Here is a 19027-nt window from a genome sequence, read left to right on the forward strand (position 1 = left end):
TGTCTGGGCATGCTGGGAGTTGCAGTTTGTCCTTCCTAGTGGTTGCCACAGTAAAGATCAGTTTACTTTCACTTTCATTACCCCCCACCATCTCGCCCCACCGTAGTTTCCCTACCTGAGCCAGGATCCAGCAGTCTCCAGCGACGATCGGGGGTCCCCAGGCATCTTCTCCTCCAGGTACCGGCCTCCATCTTCTCCTCACATTCCCCTCGACATCCAGGGGTGGGCAGAACAGGGGGTTGCCATGGCAACCCACTGTCCTGCCCTGCCATTGGTTAGAATCAGTTCTGACCAATGGCAGGGGATAGGATGAGATCGCAGCACTGCAACCTCGCTCCTATCCCTCAGGGTGATCAGGGCTGTCACTGACAGCTCCGATCATCCCTATTTTCCGGGTGATCGGGTCACCAGAGACCCGATAAGCCCGGAATAGCAGAAAATCGCATGTCTGAATTGACATGCGATTTTCTGCGATCGCCGACATAGGGGAGGGGGGGTCCCAGGACCCCCCTCAGCGATGTGCCGGGATGCCTGCTGAATGATTTCAGCAGGCATCCCGGTCCGGTCCCCAACCGGCTAGGGGTGGGGACCGGAATTCCCACGGGCGTATGCATACGCCCCACGTCTTTAAAGCCTTGGGTTGGGATGCAGGGCGTATGCATACGCCCGGCATCCTTAAAAGGTTAAGTGGACAGTGTCCTTTCCTAAGTGCCTGTACTTTGGAGTCCCAAGGAAAGGCAACGCTAGAACCGCGCAGACATAGCTGTCCCCATGTACATGCGGATTCCACCAAAAGAATGAACAAGATAATTCGGCGGAGGAAGCTTTCAGTGTGCACTTTACAGCTGAATCCCATTGACATCAATAAAGATTCTACTGCACCAAAATTTTCGAGCATCATTTTTAATTGGAATTACAGTTAGAAATTCCTCAGTCTTAACCCTGCCTAAAATTTTAAGGGGTATTCCGGGGAAAAATAAAGGATAGGGGATAAGATGTCTGATTGCGGGGGGCCCGCTGCTGAGACCCCCCGCGATCTCCCTGCAGCACCCGCATTCTATGCTGGTGCTGAATCTCCAGTTTCGGAAACCTCCGGGTTTCCGGGACTGGGGATGTGACGTCACGCCACGCCCCCTCCATTCATGTCTATGGGATGGGGCGTGACAGCAAGATAAGGTCTGATAGGAAGCAGCTGAACACAATGGGGGAGATTTAGCAAAACCTGTCAAGAGGAAAAATTGCTGAGTTGCCCATAGCAACCAATCAGATCGCTTCTTTCATTTTTGAAAAGGCCTCTGGAAAAATGAAAGCAGCGATCTGATTGGTTGCTATGGGCAACTCAGCAACTTTTCCTCTGGACAGGTTTTATAAATCTCCCCCAATGTATGTTAGAAAGTTGCATAAATAAATTATACAGTAAATAAGACTTATGAGATGAAGAAAAATCTTATTTTGCTGGATTACTTTTCTATATGGTAGTCACTGCCAAAGTGCAAGGAGCCATACAGCCTCTGAGCACTGCCATACTGGCTTTGTGGGATTCAGTCTGCGTTCCATTCAAATCTGTAAAGAAAAAAATACCTACCGTATTTTTTCGCCCTATAGGACGCACTGGCGTATAAGACGCACCCTATTTTTAGGTGCAAAATCAAAAAAATTAAAGATTTTGAACCTAATAGTGGTCTTCAACCTGCGGACCTCCAGATGTTGCAAAACTACAACTCCCAGCATGCCCGGACTGCCAACGGCTGTCCGGGCATGCTGGGAGTTGTAGTTTTGCAACATCTGGAGGTCCGCAGATTGAAGACCACTGCATAGGAGGTAATACTCACGTGTCCCCGCCGCATCGGACCCGTCACCGCTGCCCTGGATGTCGCTCCATCGCTGTCGCCGTGTCCCCGTCGCTCTGGAACGTCTCTGCTGCCGGCCGGGTATCCTCGCTCTCCGTCGCCGTCATCATGTCGTTACGCACGCCGACGCACGTACGCGACGACGAGGAAGGAGAGCGCCGGCCATACAGAGGAGCCCTGAACTGAGAAGACACCGAGGAGGCAGGTAAGGTCCCTCCCGGTGTCCTGTAAGCACTAACCCAGCTATTCAGTCGGGCTGTTCGGGACCGCCGCGGTGAAATCGCGGCGGTCCCGAACAGCCCGACTGAACAGCCGGGTTAGTGTCACTTTCCCTTCAGACGCGGCGGACAGCTTTGATCGCCGCGTCTGAAGGGTTAATACAGGGCATCACCACGATCGGTGATGTCCTGTATTAGCCGTGGGTCCCGGCTGTTGATGGCCGCAGGGACCGCCGCGATAGGGGTGTATTCGCCGTATAAGACGCACCGACTTTTTCCCCCCAGTTTTGGGGAAGAAAAAGTGCGTCTTATACGGCGAAAAATACGGTAGTTTCTGTATGTAATTGGAGCTATAATATTAATAATGCCATGCACAGGAGTACTTATAGTATATAGAGCTATCTGTAATATTAGAATAAAATACCTAATTTATAGCTTTTTCTTAGAGTTTTCCAAAAACAAGTGTGAAAAAACTTCTCTTGGAAATGGAAGAAAACAAGATGATATATCAAGAAAAAGCCAAAGAATCACTTCAGAAGTTATCAGATGAGAAAATAGCTTCTGAGAAAAAGCTTCAGAATGTTCAGGTGTGTACTGATAAAATGTTGTTCACAAATAGTAAAGGCTCTTTTCACATGTACAAATACGTGGTCCAGTTGTATATTTCGTGACAAAATCGACACTGGACCAGGAAGTCAAGAAAATATAGAAAATGCTTTTTATTTTTTTATTTTTTTTGGGGGGGGGGCCGGGGCCTTCTTGTGATATATTTTACATGGTTCCGTGAATAAAGCCTAAGGGCTAGTTCACACTGCCAAAATCATCGGTGGTAGGACCTCATGGACAGGTGCTGTCTCGTAAGCGGCAATGCAGTCTGGCAGAATTTTGCTGGCTGTATTCTGCTGCAGAAATTCTGCAGTATGCACAGAGCACCAGGAGCCCATTGAAAACAATGAGAATATGCTACAAGCGGAATTTCTCTGGCTGATTGTCGCTGTGTGGACGAGCCCTATATTTCTTAGATGCCTTGGTGCATGTAATTGATGTACTGGCTATATAACATAGTTGTTGGCCATGCACTGCTAATGCCTCATTGTACTAATAACTTTCTCTCATTCTAGCCCTTAGATTTAACAACTTACTTCTACTTTGTATTGTTCACCTACAATTGTGGTGACCCACGGTGTATGGGAGGACCAAGGGGTATAGCGGTGTAGGTGGAGGGGCAAGATGGTACTAACCCCCGGGGCAAGGTGCTGTTAACCCCTAATGTTTGTGACACCAGAGTGGTTTTTGGGTACCGGAACCACATGAACTGTATCTCCGCTATTCCAATGGCTAGGGAGTGAAAGGAGAGTCCACAACCAGTTATGGTTTAACGGAGGCTTTACTGAGTTTAGTTGGTTTTATCTTCACAGCTAGGCCAGATTCTCAGAGAGGTGGCCAGGTACACAGAAAGACCTCACAGCTTGCACCAATTAGACTTGTAATTGACTTTAGATAATTATCTTGAGGCTTGACTTTAGACTGGACTTGACTATATAGGTAGTAACAGCAGACATAGACTTGGACTTACTGGAATGACTGCAGATTTGCTGCCTTCCAGGTGCTGGTCACTAGCACTGATGTATCTGGTGTTGGCTGGTCTCACTAAAGACTGATGGTACCAGAGAGAGAATTGTAATAGCCGTCCCCTTGGGGGGCTGAGCCAAAGCCCATTGGTCAACCCGCGGGTCATAGGTTAAGCTGGTGCCCTCTGGGTAACATGTGACAACATAGACATAACATGTGACATTTCACAGGTCCTTTAGACAACTGCTGGAGTCCTCCAAAGGTCCTTTATACTGACTATACATTAGGACAGACTATCCATAAAATAAAATAGATAACAGTACATTACCAGCAGGGGAGACACTGGAGGAGAGCCCCCAGGTCACTGAGGGACTCAACCTGACACGGCCTAAGGGTAGTACAGAACCATGTTCTGTACTAGGACATTACAAACCCCCGTACTTAACGCAAGTCGCCCTCAACGCAGGTTCTGTCATAGTTGAGGGTCGTGGTGTCCCTGGGGCTGGATGCAGTCATGAGGCATTTTTACACACAAATGTCCATTCCGGGCTGGCAAATTTCCTGTAATATTGTCCATACATGCTCAGATTTTTGGTGTTCAACCGAGAACAGGATTAATAATGACTAGGACCAATACATATAACTTTACTTTAAGGGCCTTTTACTTTAAGGGCCTTGATGACTTGACTATGCAAAACAGTGGATTAAACACAACATGACATTTTGACTATGCATGTAACATAATCATGACTAGACTTAATACTTTATACTAGACATTTGCAGATTAGGTTGCCTGAGGCTCTCTGCCCAATGCCTTGGCTACTGGGGTCCCTTGGCATTTAAACCCATTTTCCCAGAATACTATATTAAGTTTATTCTAGACACTTTATGCTAGACATTTGATACAGATAACATTTTGACATTTCTGTTACCTTATATTGACGACATGCATAAGTTTAGTATCAGGAGTACTTCCTGGCCAGGATAGTATCCTGCGCATGAACATAATAATATATGACATTAGAGACGTTTGACATATGAGATTGAAGTAGACTGTGTCATTTTGAATGCTACAGTACTACTGTATGTGACTTGTGGTGTACATTACTTATGTGTACTTTATGAGTACTTTTTACGTGTACGTTAGTCTTTATATCTGGCTGGTATCTGCCCTTGCGTGGACCGTTGGGACATACGCAGCACCATCTCTTGGGACTCAGGAACAGCAACCTCTTCAGGAGCTCTTGACTCAGCTGGACTTGAGACAGGTTCCCCCTTTCAGCAGCCAAAGTAGGTTGTAACTCTGGACTAGCAGGACTTGGACTTGGGGGTTCGGACATGGATGAGGCAGGTGGTCTGGAGAATGGAGTATATTCTTGCACCAATGGTGACAGAACTTGAGCCGTTGTGGTGACTAAAGTTGGTTGCACAGGCCCACAGGTTGGTATGAAACCGAAGATTACAGCTCGGCCAGGAGGGAACATGGGAACATCCATGGACGGGTGTATTCCCTTTCTGAGCACATACTCCTTCGCAGGTTTGACTGGTGGTGAGGGAACTCCTTTGCAGGTTTGACTGGTGGTGAGGGAGGCATCGGGAGCACAGGCAAATCCTCTTTGTGACACAACTTGATTAGATTGCGATGAACGACTTGCGGTTCATACCCTGACTTCTGGATTGCATACACGGGATAGGGTACCGCGGTCACCGTATAGGGCTCTGTTTCCCAGATAAAGTCCAACTTGTGGGTTCTCAGGAACTTCCGCAGCCAGACCTTGTCACCTATTTGGAGAGGTTTGGCGGAGGCATGACGGTTGTAGTCTTGCTGCTGCCTCTGTTGAGCCTCACCCATCTTTCTGTTGACAATCTCTTTAGCTTCCTGGATCCTCCTTTGGTGGTCGGAGACCCATTCCATAGAAGCTTGCGAAGAGTTATTGAATGAAGCTTGGAGTCCAAACGTGCAATCTTTTGGTAGCTGACCATGTCAGCCCATCATCAAATAGAATGTGGTGTATCCAGTGGAACAGTGCATTGTGTTGTTATAAATCTCCAAAGGTTTGGGTAACAACCGGGGCCACTCTTCATGTCTGGACACAGACGCTGTTCGCAGCATGTGAATGAAGACTCGATTGAGCCATTCGAGTTAGTACATCAGCATTGACATTAGACTTGCCGCTTCTGCACTTGGCCAATTGCATAATTGGCCAACCTTGAAGCCCACTGCTGCTCAATGGCACCCAGTTTGGCGGTGTTCAGGTGGGCCAACGGATTATTATCCATATAGATAGTGAAGGGTGTGGCAGCCAGGTAATCTTTAAATCTTCTCAGTGACAGCCCATACGAGGGCAAGGAGTTCCTTCTTGAAGGAGCTGTAATTGGCATCTTTCTTTTCGGCTCCGCGCAGATTACGACTGGCATAGGCTATCACTCGCTCTTGTCCTTCCTGGACTTGGGATAGGACCGCCCCCAAACCTTTGAAGCTGGCATCGGTATACAGCCGGAACAGCTGAGTGTAGCCAGGATGGGTGGCTCTGTCAATAGGTGTTTCAGGGCTTGGAAGGCTGTCTTGTGCTCTTTCGACCAGGCCACAGGTAGCTTCCCACTGTAGTTCTCCTTCACTGTACCCCGCAAGATGGCTATGAGGGGTTCTGTAATCTGGGTGAAGTGAGCATTGAAGCGGCGGTAGTAGCTGGCAAATCTCAGGAAGCTCCGGACGTCTTTCACTGTGCGCGGGGTAGGCCAATTCTTAACAATTTCAACCTTGTCGGGATTAGGCTGGACTCCCTCAGCCCTGACAACATGACCTACGTAGTGTACCTGAGGTTTAAGCAGATGGCACTTGGACGGCTTGATCTTAAATCCATGTTTGATCAACACTTGGAAGACGTCTGACAGATTACCAAGGTGCTCTTGGCAGGACTTAAAGTATACAATGACATCATTGAGGTACAGCAGGACACTCTGGAAATTTAAATGGTCCAAGCATCGCTCCATCAGCCGCTGGAAAGTAGCAGGGGCATTGCACAACCCGATCGGCATACTCTTGAACTCAAACAGTCCCATGGAGGTCACAAAGGCTGTCTTTTCTCGGTCTTCCACAGCTACAGCCTTGATTCTTGGAAGAGGATAAGCATCCTTATGGGTGATGTCATTCAGTTTCTTTTTTTTGTATTTTTTTTTTTTGCTGGGAGCGATCAGAAGCATGTTTCGCTGGCTCTGCTTGTGTGCTTACTGCTCACTATTGCAGCCTGTCTCTCCTCCTGTTTCTTGGTTGTCTACTGCTGCTCATGCAGTTAGGGCACTCTCCTCTGTAGGGAGGGGTTTATGCATTAGTGTATAGCTCAGCGACAGCCAGTCTGCCACTTCACTGTTCCTTCCTTGGCGCAATCTCCCGAGAAGGGTGTGCTCATCCTTCCGTTTGTCAGTGTTAGTGGCACTACACTGCCACTCGGATATTTTGGAGTTCCCTTTCGCTTTCCCTCTGTTCCCGTTCTGACAGGACGTTGCTCAGAGTACTCTGGTCCGCTCAGACCGCTGTTTCCATGACCAATTGATCTCCTTGTTTTGGGCTTTCTTCTAGACTGCTGTGGCGTACATTATTTTCTGGGTCGTCCCTCTTGGTTCTTCAGGCCTTCGTGATGGTTGCGGTCTCAGGCACGTGCAATGCCCCTGCCCAGGCTTCTCCATGATCCCATTGTGGAGCGGGCTTTCTGTACTGCTCTTCTTTTCCCGACATAGCAGTATGTCTCCTCGGGCATTTCAGGGTTTGCTCCCATACAGGTGGGGTACTTCCCGGTGACTCGAGGGTCTCCAGTTCCATGTCGATTAGGTCTACCGGGTTGTTCCAGTTGGGCCAATTTTCGGCTGCTGTATGGATGTGGTTTCTTAACCTCTTAAGGACCAGGGGGTTTTCCGTTTTTTGCACTTTCGTTTTTTCCTCCTTACCTTTAAAAATTCATAACCCTTTTAATTTTGCACCTAAAAATCCATTTGATGGCTTATTTTTTGCGCCACTAATTCTACTTTGTAATGACATCAGTCATTTTACCCAAAATTCTATGGCGAAACTGAAAAAAAAAATCATTGTGAGACAAAATAAAAAACGCCATTTTGTAAATTTTGGGGGCTTCTGTTTCTACGCAGTAAATTTTCCGGTAAAAATGACACACTCTTTATTCTGTAGGTCCATACAATCAAAATGATACCCTACTTATATCAGTTTGATTTTGTCGTACTTCTGAAAAAAATCATAACTACATGCAGGAAAATGTATATGTTTAAAATTGCCATTTTCTGACCCCTATAACTTTTTTATTTTACCGCGTATGGGTCAGTATGAGGGCTCATTTTTTGCACCGTGATCTGAAGATTTTAGCGGTACCCTTTTTGTATTGATCGGACTTGCTGATCACTATTTATTCATTTTTTTCATGATATAAAAAGTGACAAAAAATACACTATTTTGGACTTTGGAATTTTTTTGCACGTACGCCATTGACCGTGCGGATTAATTCACGATATATTTTTATAATTTGGACATTTCTGCATGCGGCGATACCACATATGTTTATTTTTATGTACACAGTTTTTTTTTATGGGAAAAGGGGGGTGAATCAAACTTTTAATAGGGGAGGTGTTAAATGATCTTTTTTCACTTTTTTTTTGCAGTGTTATAGCTCCCATAGGGACCTATAACACTGCACACACTGATCTTTTACATTGATCACTGGTTTCTCATAGGAAACCAGTGATCGATGATTCTGCCGCTTGACTGCTCATGCCTGAATCTCAGGCACTGAGCAGTCATTCGGCGATCGGACACCAGGAGGCAAGGTAGGAGACCCTCCTCGTGTCTAACAGCTGTTCGGGACACCGGCATGGTTTCACTTTCACTTTAGATGCAGCGTTCAACTTTGAACGCCGCGTCTAAAGGGTTAATAGCGCACGATCACTGCCGCGCACTATTAGCAACGGGTCCCGGCGTGGCCCCGCGTTATAGAAAGGGGAAAGGACTCAGGATGTACCGGTACGTCTTTGGTCCTTAAGGGGTTAAAGCTGTTCCACCTGTGTGTCATCCTCTCCAAGTCCGCTCTTCTCCCCGGGTGCTCATGTTGTGCCCCTGGGACTGTGGTTTTTGGCACCTACAGCTTTTTGGTTCAGATCTTCTGCACTGTGTCTCTCAGGAGACTGTTCCTGTCTCTCTTTTCTAGAAGTTTCTGGTCTTCATCTTGACTGGCTCGCCTTCAGTTCTTCCAGGCGTTTTCTCCCCATGTTTTCTGGTTTCGGCTGGTCCTGTGTATGGGGTTCTCTTGTTGTCCCCTTTTCCTTTTTTATCTCCAACTGAGTTTTCCCTCTGTCTGTCTGTTTCTGTGCTTCTCGTAGTTGGTTTCCTACCTCCTTCCAGGTTGGTTCGGCCCAACGGGTCGCCACATCGCCCCTTCTTGTCTCTCTCTGTGGCCTGTTGGTTTAGAATCTCTTCTAAGGACGGTCCCTTCCTTGGCATTATAGTCCATCTCCATGGACAGTGGAAACTGCCGGATGCTCAGTTCCAGGCTTTGGTTACCTTTTAGCCCAGGGTCTTGTCAGTGTGTCTTACAGCCGGTTGGGGTTCAGTCTCCGGACTGACTCCCTTCCTCTGGTGTTGTTCTTTCCACCCCAGGGACTGCTTTGGTATGTCCCTTTGTCTTTGTGTCCCCCAATAAAGAGTGACCAAGAAAAGGAGATGTTTTTGTATTCACCATAAAATCTCTTTCTCATAGCCTTCATTGGGGGGACACAGCACCCACTCATTTCTTCATTCCTGTCCGGATAGCCTTTTTCGGTTCTTGGGTGTTTTTCTGGGATTCCTTTCTTAGGGTAATTCAGACTTGTCTCTTGGCAAGAGCATATACCCATGTCTCTGTGTCCCCCAATGAAGTCTACAAGAAAGAGATTTTACGATGAGTACAAAAAAAATATCTCCTTTTTTTAATACTATAATCTGTGAAACAGGTACGCTTTAATTTAGTGGATGGCTACAGACAGAACCCTTTATTTATTGGTTAAGCTAATCGTCTTAGAGCAACTTGCTTGCAACAGAGGTAGAACTCATGAGCTTCCATAGCACAATCATACCCCATTTTCTTTTTTTCGAAACTTGTACTATAGGCTTTGGGCACCAGCTGTATGTACTGTATGCTGTCAAATTCTAAACTATCACACACCAAAACTTACCATGTAACTGTAACCTTAAAGTATTTGTCATTATTCCCACTTTGCAGATGTCATTATCAGTGTCTTCAGATGAGTGTGAGTTGTGGAAGGAAGAATATGAAAAGTTAAAAGAAGACTGGATAGAACTGAGCAACCAACACTGTGAGCTAAAGAATCAGATGAACATCCTTCACAGCAAACTGCAGGTACTCAAATGTTTACCAAGAATAAATCTCTCTCACAAAGTCTACAGTACAACTAGGATATTAATCCAAAAAAATTTATATTAGGACTTATTCTCTAGGTAAAGAATCTGGATTAAACCATTTTTCTTTGGGGAAAAATAGGTACTAATGCATTTTAACTTTTTTTTTTTTATTACAATTTTAGTTTTTCTGTATGTCTATTTTTTTTTTTTTTAATGTGCGTTGTTTTTTTTTTTATTTTTTTTTTACCTTAGAAACGAAGTGTGGCAATTCCCAGAAGTGTGCTAGGAATGTGTTAAATCAGACTTCCTATGGGAATTGGAACACTTGGAAAGTGTAATGACTTTTTCAAGACTAGACAAATCGCTAGCAGATTCATTATATTTGGATTCTGTGCATTGTACTGTAGAATCACTCATTCCTGAATGTATTATGAAAAAAAATATAGCAGAGGTCATTTTTTTTCCCTGTGCCTCACACTTCCCCCACCAAAAAAAACATATATGTTTTGTTCCCTAATGTGATTCCAATAAAATGACCAGTTGGAGATCGCGGCAATTTTATCCAAACATTTTCAGGTAATTAAAAAAAAATATTTGCATGTATGCTTCAAACACTTGAGCACATTAAGCATATTGACTGTTAAGTGTAAATACTTAAGACAGTTATCATACAGTATAACCTTACCCAGAGATACTCTATGTACACATGTAGATTGCGCTTCTCTTAATCCAATGTTCTTGTTCTGTTTTGTCCTTTTGGTTTAGTGGGTGGGATCTCAGGAAGCACAGTGTCAGCAGCTTCACAATCGTATTCAAGGGCTGGAAAAAGAACATATTGAACTGCAAGCCTTAAATGAGCAGCTTAAGGAAGATAATGGCCTCCAGAAGGAGCAGCTGAACTCTCTGCAAGGTTTATTTACTTTACTTCTATTGAAGTATTTATTGTAGAAGAACAAGGTACTTGCATGATAAACCATGAACCCAAAGGCTTCTTGACAAGACATTACTGCTTAGGGGAGCTCCTACAATTCCCATAATTGCAGGTGCAACCTAGTCTTGCCACCTTAAACAGTAGCAAGTCCAGATTTTGGGTAAATCTCAAGTGCTAGTGGCCACGAATCGCCCTTGTGATTCATCGATAATTGAGAGCTGCCCCTCGACTTTCTACTTTTTAAAGCTGCAAGTCCAGGTCCTCCTGCAATTATCAGAATCACAAGAGCTAGCCCCAGCAGCTAGCACTGTGTGTAAGACCACCCTCATAATTACTGCCTTTTAAAAACCATGGGGTACATCTTAATTAGATATGAGCAAATTTTGGAATTATACGATTCGGCTGATTCACCTAACTTTCCGAATAAATTAAGTTCAGTCCGGATTTATTTGCGGCAAATCTGTATTAAAAACAGCTATTTCTGGCCTACAGAAAGCCTCAATAGGGGTGTAGAACACTTTGCCTTGCTCTAACACACACAGGGAGGGTGTTGGGTTAGTGAAGTAATACAGTTATTCAGTATGACATGCAGATTAGAGGCGTCACTATTAGAATCACTGTCGCAGAGTGGCACCATGACAGAGCCTGGAGGTGGCATCAGTATGAGGAGACCATATAGTGGCTGAATGACACAGCGTGGAGGTGGCAGCAGCATGAGGAGACTATATAGTGGCTGAATGACCCAGCCTGGTGGTGGCAACAGCCTGACGAGACCATAGGGCCTCAAAATTGAAAAGATTAAAGATATTTTTTAACATTTAAATTGAAGATTTCAAATAGATAAACCTAAAATGTTTTATTTAGTGTGCCAGCAGCATGAGGAGACCATATGGCGGAACAGTGACATAGCCTGGAGGTGGCGGAAGCATGAGGAGAACATATAGTGGCTGAATGACACAGCCTGTAGTTTGGGCAGCATGAGGAGACCATATAGTGGCTGAATGACACAGCCTGGAGTTGGCGGCAGCATGAGGAGACCATATAGTGGCTGAATGACACAGCCTCGAGGTGGCAGAAGCATGAGGAGACCATATAGTTGCAGAAAGAGACAGCCTGGAGGTGGCAGCAGCATGAGGATAACATATAATGGCAGAATGAGACAGCCTGGAGCTGGCATCAGCATGAAGAGAACATTTGGTGGCAGTATGAGACAGCCTGGAGGTGGCATCAGCAGCATCAGGAGTCCTGAGAGTGACCCACTGACATAGTTGGGTGGTGGGTGGCAATACCAGTACTCGGTGACGAAGGTGGGTGAATAAAATGAGAACTTGGCATCAGATGTATGGCATCAGGCGGGTGGATCAGAATAGTAGCTGAGGCAGGTAGGCAGAAGAAAACGGTCTCTTTTGTAAAAGTGTTAATGTGCACAAGTAAGTATTGAGGATATGCATTACGTAAAACGTAACTTTTAATAATATTCTTAGGATAAAATATATGTACCCAAAAATTATTTGAAATCAAACAAAAGGAAAGGTGTGCAAAAAAAACACCATGTGCCACCTACACCACCAAGTATTGATGTGATGCAAAGACCTCTAAAAGGTGAAAGGGAACAATGTAAGGTTCATTGTAACCGGTGAGGGTAAAAACTTCCCTTCTAAGGCCCTACTCTCGCATTATTAATTCTCTTCTTGGCTAGTGTTACTCGCTCTAAAAAGGGCAGCCCCACACAGAAAACTCTCCCTATTTCCACCTAAATGACAGTGTTTTTAGGTGGAAATAGAGAGAGGTGGAAATAGGGAATTAATAATGCGAGAGTAGGGCCTTACAGGGGAAGTTTTTACCCTACCGGTTACAATGGGCCATACGTTGTTCCCTTCCCTTCCTTTTAGAGGTCTTTGCATCACATCAGTTCTTTGTGGTGCAGGTGGCACATGGTATTTTTTTGCACACCTTTCCTTTTGTTTGATTTAAAAAATTTTTTGGGGGATACATATATTTTATCCTAAGAAAAGTTAAAGGGGTATTCCAGGCAAAACCATTTTTTATATATATCAACTGGCTCCGGAAAGTTAAACAGATTTGTAAATTACTTCTATTAAAAAATCTTAATCCTTCCAATAGTTATTAGCTTCTGAAGTTTTCTGTCTAACTGCTCAATGATGATGTCACGTCCCGGGAGCTGTGCATGATGGGAGAATATCCCCATAGGAACTGCACAGCTCCCGGGACGTGAGTCATCAGAGAGCAGTTAGACAGAAAACAACAACTCAACTTCAGAAGCTAATAACTATTGGAAGGATTAAGATTTTTAATTAGAAGTCATTTACATATCTGTTTAACTTTCCAGAGCCAGTTGATATATAAAAAAAAAAGTTTTGGCCTGGAATACCCCTTTAAGTTTTAGCTAGTGCATATCCTCAATACTTGTGGTCTGATGCCGAGGAATGTCTGTAACTGGGGAGCAGCACCTTAAATATGTTTTGCACTATCCATATTTGTGAAGTGTTGGTGTGGCACCATGGTCAATCTACTTTGATGCATCAGGCATTGGTGGGTGGAAATCCTGGCTGATCCATGCCTGATTCATCTTTACAAAGGTCAGTCTCTCCACATTTTTCGTGGACAGACTAGTTCTTCTTGGGGTTACTATGGCCCCAGCCACACTAAACATCCGCTTTGATGGCACACTACTGGCCGGGCAGGACAGCTTTTCCAAACTCTGCTACTTACGGCCACAAATCAAGTTTGGCTGCCCAGAAGTCCAGCGGATCTTCAAGGTGTGTTGGCATGGTCATGTCAAGGTATGCCACAACCTGCTGGTTCAGGTCCTGCTCCGCTGCTGATGAGTTGCTTCACTATGCGGGTGAAGAAAGTTACTCATCAGTGACTATAGACTTAGGCTGCTGCTGATGGAGCTGGTACTGCTCTTGACACCCCACCCCTCCTCAACAGCCATGGCAGTGGAAGGTGAGCACAGAGGGCCCCCTGAGTCAGACCTGCGAGAGGATGGACAATGGCGCAGATAGGCATCGGCTAACTGACTACGTAGGATGTCTCTGTAGTAGGTCAGTTTGTCCTCCCTCTCAGTGGGTGTACAAAAGGCCCCCATTTTGTGCCGGTAGCGAGGGTCCAATAAGATGGAGAGCCAGAAGTCTGCTGAATGGTGACAATTCGGGGGTCACTACGCAAGCAAGTGAGCTGCATCGTGCCATTTATGCAAGTGACTCGGAGGGACTCCCTGCCTACATCTCCACTGCATACTGCCACAATGTGTTTGGGTCCTGCCTCGCCTTCCTCATAACCCTCTAGCTGCTTCTGCTCTTCATCTCTGGTCAGATGACTAGAAAAACCGCCCATCTCGCGAAACCTAAACTGTGCTTCACTGTGCCCCTCCCCCTCCTCCTTCAGTTTAGCCCCCACAGGGCTCATGTGGCTGTGATATGTAGGCGCCACATCTACAGTGCCCTGACCAGCCATCATTTCCAACACGTGTTGTAGTAGATGAAGCAGTAGAATGACGTTGTTCATCCCGTAATCCTGGCGACTGACTAAGGTGGCTTCCTCAAAAGGCCTGAGCAAACGACAGGTGTCATGTATGAGCTGCAACTGGTTGACATTGAAGTTACACAGGGGAATCCCCCTATCCACTTGGATCATCAAGAAATCGGTGATGGCTGTTCTCTTTCCGTACAGTTGGTCCAACATATGGAGGCTTGAGAACGCCGCGTTGCGGCGAAACATGTAGGGGTGGGCAATCTACAACATTTTAAATTGCACTCTGACAGTTGTACAGTGCGGGTGTCTGCAGCACAGCACTAATAAATAATGAGAGATTCCCTGTTATACTATACCTTACCTGTCAGGGGCTATTTTAATGCACTAAGTGGGAAGTTTTAGTGATATATAATAAAAGTTATTTTTTAAAGGGTTGATTAATAAGGTTTTTTTTACCCCGGGCTGCGGCCTTGGGGTTTGGTAAATTAGCTCCACACGTCGGCGCTGCCGTGCACTTTGGTACACACCGACAGGCTCTAGGACTGGCCCACCTTCTGTTCCACAAAATTGTGCAAGGCTGGTACTGTCTTCTTCGCAAAGAAATTACTGCTTGGGACTCTCCACCTTGGCTCGGCACAAGCCATCAGTTCTCTGAAAGGTGCACAGTCCAACACTTGAAAAGGGAGAGACTGCAGCACCAGCAACTTGGACAGGACCACATCAGCTTCTGCACTGTTGGATGAGTGGGCGCATACTGTGGTCTCTTGGACATGGCTTCGCCGATGGATTGCTGGTGGAATGACTGACTCAAAGGAGGAGGAGCAGGAGCATCTGGAGCGACAGAAGATGGGTATGACACACAGCTCCCTTCAGCTGAGGTGGTGGAGCCTTGGCTGGCTGAAACAGGGAGCGGTGTGCCACTGGCTGATGCAGCAGGCTGGACCACCTCATCGGAGCCACGGGTCTCCCAGGCCTCTTTATGGTGACGCTGCATATGTTGACGTAGGGCCGTGGTGCCAATATTGGGACCCTGGCCATGCTTAACCTCCTGCCGACACATCTTGCATGTGGCCAGGTTAACATTCTCCAGATGCTTGATGAAAAACTGCCACATCGTCGAGTAGCTGCTTTTTTCCACCAACAGTCCGCACTGATTGACTTCTAGGGCCGCCAACTCCAGGAACCCCTGTTCCTCCAACTCCTGGGAAGGTAGGCTGCCGCAAAGCAGGTGGTCTACCCCGGGCATGTTTGGCTCCAGACTTTCCACTTTTCCCACCATGCTGACTGCCAACCATGCTACCACCTTGCTGGCTCAGCAGCTGCTGCAACCCTCTTCTCTTGATGAAGCCCCTTCTGCACCCGGCTCCCAAGTGCGATCGGCTTCACCATCATAGTTATTCCTGCACGTCACTTATGTCCTCCTCATGTTCCTCAACAGTGTCTGCTTCAGGAGCCTGAACGCTCGCAAAACCACCTCCCACACCACTCTCCTCATCACTACTTGCCTGCCTAGCGGAGGAAGTGGCAGATGGGCATTAGCTGCTGACTGTCCTCTAGATTGTTCTCACGAAATAGTGGAGCTGAACCCACAGCATAAGATACATCTGTGGGGAGGGAACAGCATAGGACAGAGGCAATGGGAGGACAGGGACTGCTCCCGGGCCATGCCAATTGATGGTTGTGACTGAGGAACTCACAGACTGTTGACTGGGGGTGTCAGATGTCACTTGTGATGAAGTGGATGACCATGTTAACCAGTTAATGGCAGATGGGTTGCTGGTTGAGACACGACCGCTAGCTAATCCCGGGAGCTCAGGCCTCTCGCTGCGACTCCTGCTGCCACTCGCCCCTAGTCTGCTGCGACCTCTGCCTGATGAATTTAGGCCTCTGCCACTCCTCCGTGCATGTCCTGGCACCTCTCTGCCTGACATACTTAGTGCGTATATGAAGGGGAGTACAATACGCTCCACTACGCTTAAAACAGTATTTGTCTACAACACCAGCAGGTGTGTACTTTTGGCTGGCCTTTCACAGTATCTAGGCCCTTAAGGAACAAAATGGTACACCACTTTGATGTAGGTATGTGGTATTCACTTATAAGGGGAGGACAATGCGCTCCAGTACGCCTAAAACAGTATTTGTCTACACCACCAGCACCACCCTAAAGACTTTAACAGGAACAAAATAGTACACCACTTAGATGTACATACAGGTTACACTTAATAGAGGACAATACGCTTTTAGTGCTCTCCTCGCCCTAACTGGCTGGCTACTATTAGCTTTTCAGTTGTTGTACACATCAGTGCTGCAGCACACAGTCTCTGTGTACTACACCCAAAATTGCACTCTCTCTCAATATCACTCCCTTCCCTATCAGTGCTTCTAGGCTGGATTTGGGCTTGAGGTGAATTGCTGCTGTAAAAAAGCTTTTCTCTGCAACACACTGCTCTCTGTCCCTCTTTGCAATAGAACGTTGATGTGACTGGGAGGTGAATCGCTGTTGTAAAAATGCTTTTATGTGCAACACACACTGCTGTCCTCCCCTCTCTCTTTGAACGCTGATGTGACACTTGTATAAGTGAAGGGAATGGAGGATCAATAGTTCAAGACTGAAGCTGTAAACAATTGGAAAAACTGCTGTCATTCAGCTAAGGCTATAAAAACTTGTAAACTCGATTGTTAGCTTAAACTTTAAACATGACTATGTGATTCTACTAGGGAAATCATGTCTTATAATAAATGCCCCTTCCTGGATCCTCCCACTGCCCTATCTTCAGCAGCAGATCAGCACACAAACTGTTCAATACAGTAGACTGTTGGCTTCCCAGCCAGTAGTCCTGTGGTAATGACATGTATGTTACCTTTCTTTCCTTCAAGGAATGTATAAAATACATTTGCATATTAATACAGAGGAATCGAAGTCGGGGAGTCTGAGTCGGAAGTACAGAAAACTGCGGAGTCGGACCATTTATCTACAGACTCCACAGCCCTGGCTTTAGCCCCCAAAACAGCTAGTGTTAACCCCCATTTATTACCCTGGTACTCACTGCCACAGGAGTACTGAGAAGATCCAGTACCAGCAGGCCTGGGGTGCCGGCAATGATGCTCTTGGGCCTAGGTAGTAACGTGCTGACGTTATTTAGACTGGGAGGGCCAAAAACAATGGTCACTGCTTACCTTGGTAACATCAAGCTGCTGCGCCTTGGTTGTTATTTGACTGATAATATAAATAGGGAGAACGCCACACACAATTTATTTATTTACAGGAAAAGTGTGCGGGGTCCCCCTTCCTATTGCTATGCATCACCACTTACCTCTGTAGGTGCTGACACAGGGTTTTTGCTGCAAAAATGCCCTAAAACGCCTATGCCAAACTAATATGGCATTTTTCTTTAATTTTTTTTCCCCTCCTATAGACTTCTAAGGGACAGAAACACCAAGATTTCTTGGCAAAAAATGTCAGTCTCAGCATGCTGCGATGTTGGGGAAACTGCCAGTGTTCTCAAAAATGCCCAAAAGCAGGCAAAAAAAAAACAAAAAAAAAAACAACCAGCAGACCCAAAAACGCGAAGTGGGTTTGGCACTTTATAATTTCATGATTTCCTTTCATTCCCAGCAAACATCTGGCTGTTGTGTTTTTGCTTCAAAAAAATGCTATGCATAAGTTGTGGAAATTTTTTTGGTGGACGCTTAGCCATAAAGTGTAATAGTTATAGTATGTTTAAAAGTAGTATGCATGACTGTTGTTGGTATGGGCATACAATTAAATACATGGGTCTGGGCTGTTTACATGTCAAAAATACAGACCTATTTTTGGCACATTTTGGAATGTAAACATCTTACATAGTTAGATAGTTACATAGTTAGTACGGTCGAAAAAAGACATATGTCCATCAAGTTCAACCAGGGAATTGAAGGGTGGGGTGTGGTGCGATATTGGGGAAGGGATGGGATTTTATATTTCTTCATAAGCATTAAAGTTATTTTGTTCCAGGAATGTATCTAATCCTGTTTTAAAGCTGTTAATTTTTCCTGCTGTGACCAATTCCTGAGGTAGACTGTTCCATAAGTTCACAGTTCTCATGGTAAAGAAGGCATGTCGCCCCTTGAGACAAAACTTTTTCTTCTCCAGACGGAGGGAGTGCCCCCTCGTCCTTTGGGGGGGTTTAACCTGGAACAGTTTTTCTCCATATTTTTTGTATGGGCCATTAATATACTTATATACGTTTATCATATCCCCCCTTAAACGTCTCTTCTCAAGACTAAACAATTGTAACTCCTTTAATCGCTCCTCATAGCTAAGATGTTCCATGCCCCATATTAGTTTAGTCGCGCGTCTCTGCACCCTTTCCAGCTCCACTGTGTCCCTTTTATGGACAGGCGACCAAAACTGAACAGCATATTCCAGGTGAGGCCGTACCAATGCTTTATAAAGGGGGAGTATTATGTCCCTGTCCCTTGAGTCCATGCCTCTTTTGATACATGACAATATCCTGCTGGCTTTGGAAGCAGCAGCCTGACATTGCATGCTATTCTGTAGTCTGTGATCTACAAGTAC

The 19027-nt window shown here is 45.7% G+C and overlaps 1 protein-coding gene across 14 annotated transcripts in view; it reads left to right on the top strand.

Moving 5' to 3' along the window:
* TRAF3IP3 (TRAF3 interacting protein 3) overlaps positions 1 to 19027 on the top strand; it is a 101869-nt gene that overhangs the window by 64673 nt on the left and 18169 nt on the right. For all 14 annotated transcript variants that reach the window (XM_056558958.1, XM_056558962.1, XM_056558961.1 and 11 more), the window contains 3 exons: positions 2515 to 2655; positions 9901 to 10038; positions 10806 to 10950. In XM_056558958.1, coding sequence (XP_056414933.1) covers positions 2515 to 2655; positions 9901 to 10038; positions 10806 to 10950 — 424 coding nt within the window. The remainder of the gene's footprint in view (positions 1 to 2514; positions 2656 to 9900; positions 10039 to 10805; positions 10951 to 19027) is intronic.

Source organism: Hyla sarda, chromosome 2 (assembly GCF_029499605.1).
Source record: "Hyla sarda isolate aHylSar1 chromosome 2, aHylSar1.hap1, whole genome shotgun sequence".
NCBI classification, from domain to species: Eukaryota; Metazoa; Chordata; class Amphibia; order Anura; family Hylidae; genus Hyla; species Hyla sarda.